Source organism: Phaseolus vulgaris, chromosome 8, assembly GCF_000499845.2.
Source record: "Phaseolus vulgaris cultivar G19833 chromosome 8, P. vulgaris v2.0, whole genome shotgun sequence".
Classification (NCBI taxonomy): Eukaryota; Viridiplantae; Streptophyta; class Magnoliopsida; order Fabales; family Fabaceae; genus Phaseolus; species Phaseolus vulgaris.
Window position 1 is genome coordinate 19,838,485 of NC_023752.2, and position 1,983 is coordinate 19,840,467.

At 38.1% G+C, this 1,983-nt stretch overlaps 1 protein-coding gene across 1 annotated transcript; it reads left to right on the forward strand.

Annotated features, from left to right (window-relative positions):
• Positions 1-339: 339 nt before the first annotated feature.
• On the forward strand, positions 340-1,212 carry LOC137824720 (uncharacterized). Its single transcript, XM_068630391.1, has one exon. It carries the CDS (start codon positions 340-342, stop codon positions 1,210-1,212), a length of 873 nt encoding a protein of 290 aa, XP_068486492.1.
• The last annotated feature ends 771 nt before the right edge of the window (positions 1,213-1,983 follow it).

Genomic DNA, 1,983 nt, shown 5'->3' on the forward strand with positions numbered 1-1,983 from the left:
TCTATTTGCTTCTCGCGTTCTGCCCCCAGGCGTTAGTCTGAGAACTGGTCTGTTGGTGGCCACTTGGCTACTGACCACCGATCACCGTTCTGGATGATCTGTCCCCTGACCTCTCTGCCGCCTGATCTGTCGGTGGTCACTTGGTTACTGACCCCCGATCACCGCTCTTGGCGATCGCCTCCCTGGTCTCTCTATCACCTGGTCCACGTGTCACCCTGCGAGTGGTCCACGTGGTTCTCTGCTGCTGACGTCATCGACTACCGATGACCGATCGGATCAGTATCAGAGCAAGGTTCTTGAAAGTTACTCAAGTTCATTTCTGTTGTTTTAAATGTTTTGATGGCTGATAAAATGCCCTTTGGGGAAGGTGCTTCAATAAACAGGCCACCTCTGTTTTGTGGAGTTAATTACCAATTTTGGAAAGTGAGAATGAAAATTTTTATACACTCAACTTATAAAGGCATTTGGGAGTCAATTGAAAATGGTCTTTTTGTACCTCAAGTTAAGAAAGATTATGTTTTAGTTGATAAACCTTCATCTGAGTGGACTAAGGCAGAAAGTAAGAAAGTTAAATATTATTGGTTAGCCAAGAATATTATAACATCTGCTCTAAGATGTGATGAGTTTTTGAAGATTTCACAATGCAGCTCGGCTAAGGAGATGTGGGACATCTTAGAAGTCACACATGAAGGCACAACTAATGTGAAGAGAGCTAGGAAGCATGCTCTAATTCAAGAGTATGAACTCTTCAGAATGCAAAAGGGAGAATCCATATGTGATGTGCATAAGAGGTTTTCTCACATTGTGAATCATCTTATGAGTCTTGGTAAGAAGTTTGATGAAGAAGAGCTTAACATCAAGGTACTGAAGTGTCTTGATAGAACATGGCAGCCAAAGGTTACTACCATTTCTGAATCAAAGGATCTCACCTCAATGACTGTAGCATCTATTTTCGGTAAACTAAGAGAACATGAAATTGAGATTCAAAGGCTTGCTGTTCAAGAAAGTGAAGACAAGTATAACAAGAGCATAACACTTAAAGCTAGCAAACAACAATCAGTTTCTAGTGAAAGTGAAGAAGAGAACATAAGTTTGTTATCAAGAAAATTCAGCAAATTCTTGAGAAAGAGACAAGCTTCTAAAAGGTATGGTTCAAAGAAATCAAGTGAATTCAATTCTAAGAAGTATACTTCCTATAGTTGTGGTGAATAGGGTCATATCAAGTCTGAATGTCCAAACAATGAAGTCAAAGAAAAGGGAGACTTCAAAAGGGAGAAAAAGGGAAAAACTAAGAAAGCATATATAGCATGGGATGACAATGATGTCTCATCCTCAAGTTCTTCGGAAAATGAGGAAGCTAATCTTTGCCTTCTAGCATCAGTAACAAGTAGCATGGATTCTACTTCAACAAGTAAAGGTATTGTAAGGACTGAGAAAAATAGTCTTAGAGTAGAAATGGTACAATTAAAATGACACCTGAGTATTTTATTATTAAAGTGAAAAAGCTATATAAATAGAAAATTAGTTATTCAGGTTTCATTTTAAAAGAACCACCATCTCTCTAGTGTTAGAATATATGGCTTTAAACTAGAGGGGGGATGAATTGTTTAAAGAGAGTTTCTGCAACTTTTTTAGCTTTGAATGAAATAACTTCGAGAAAACCTTGATTAAGAAATCAGTTTTTCAAAACATAAAGCAAAAAGCACAACACTAGTAAAAACAATCGGTTGTTTTACCGAAACAATCAGTTGTTTATACCAGTTATCAAATAACAAAACTGAATTTAAAGAGTTAGGGATAGAGAGATTGCACACAGATGTTTATACTGGTTCACTCCAAATCCAGAGCTACATCCAGTCTTCTCAGAAACCCTGAGGAAATCCACTAAGCAACCACAACTTTATCACTTACACCACTACCAAGAAAGTGACCTTGAACACCTCAAGACACACACTCTTCTTGGCCAACACACCAATACTAAGA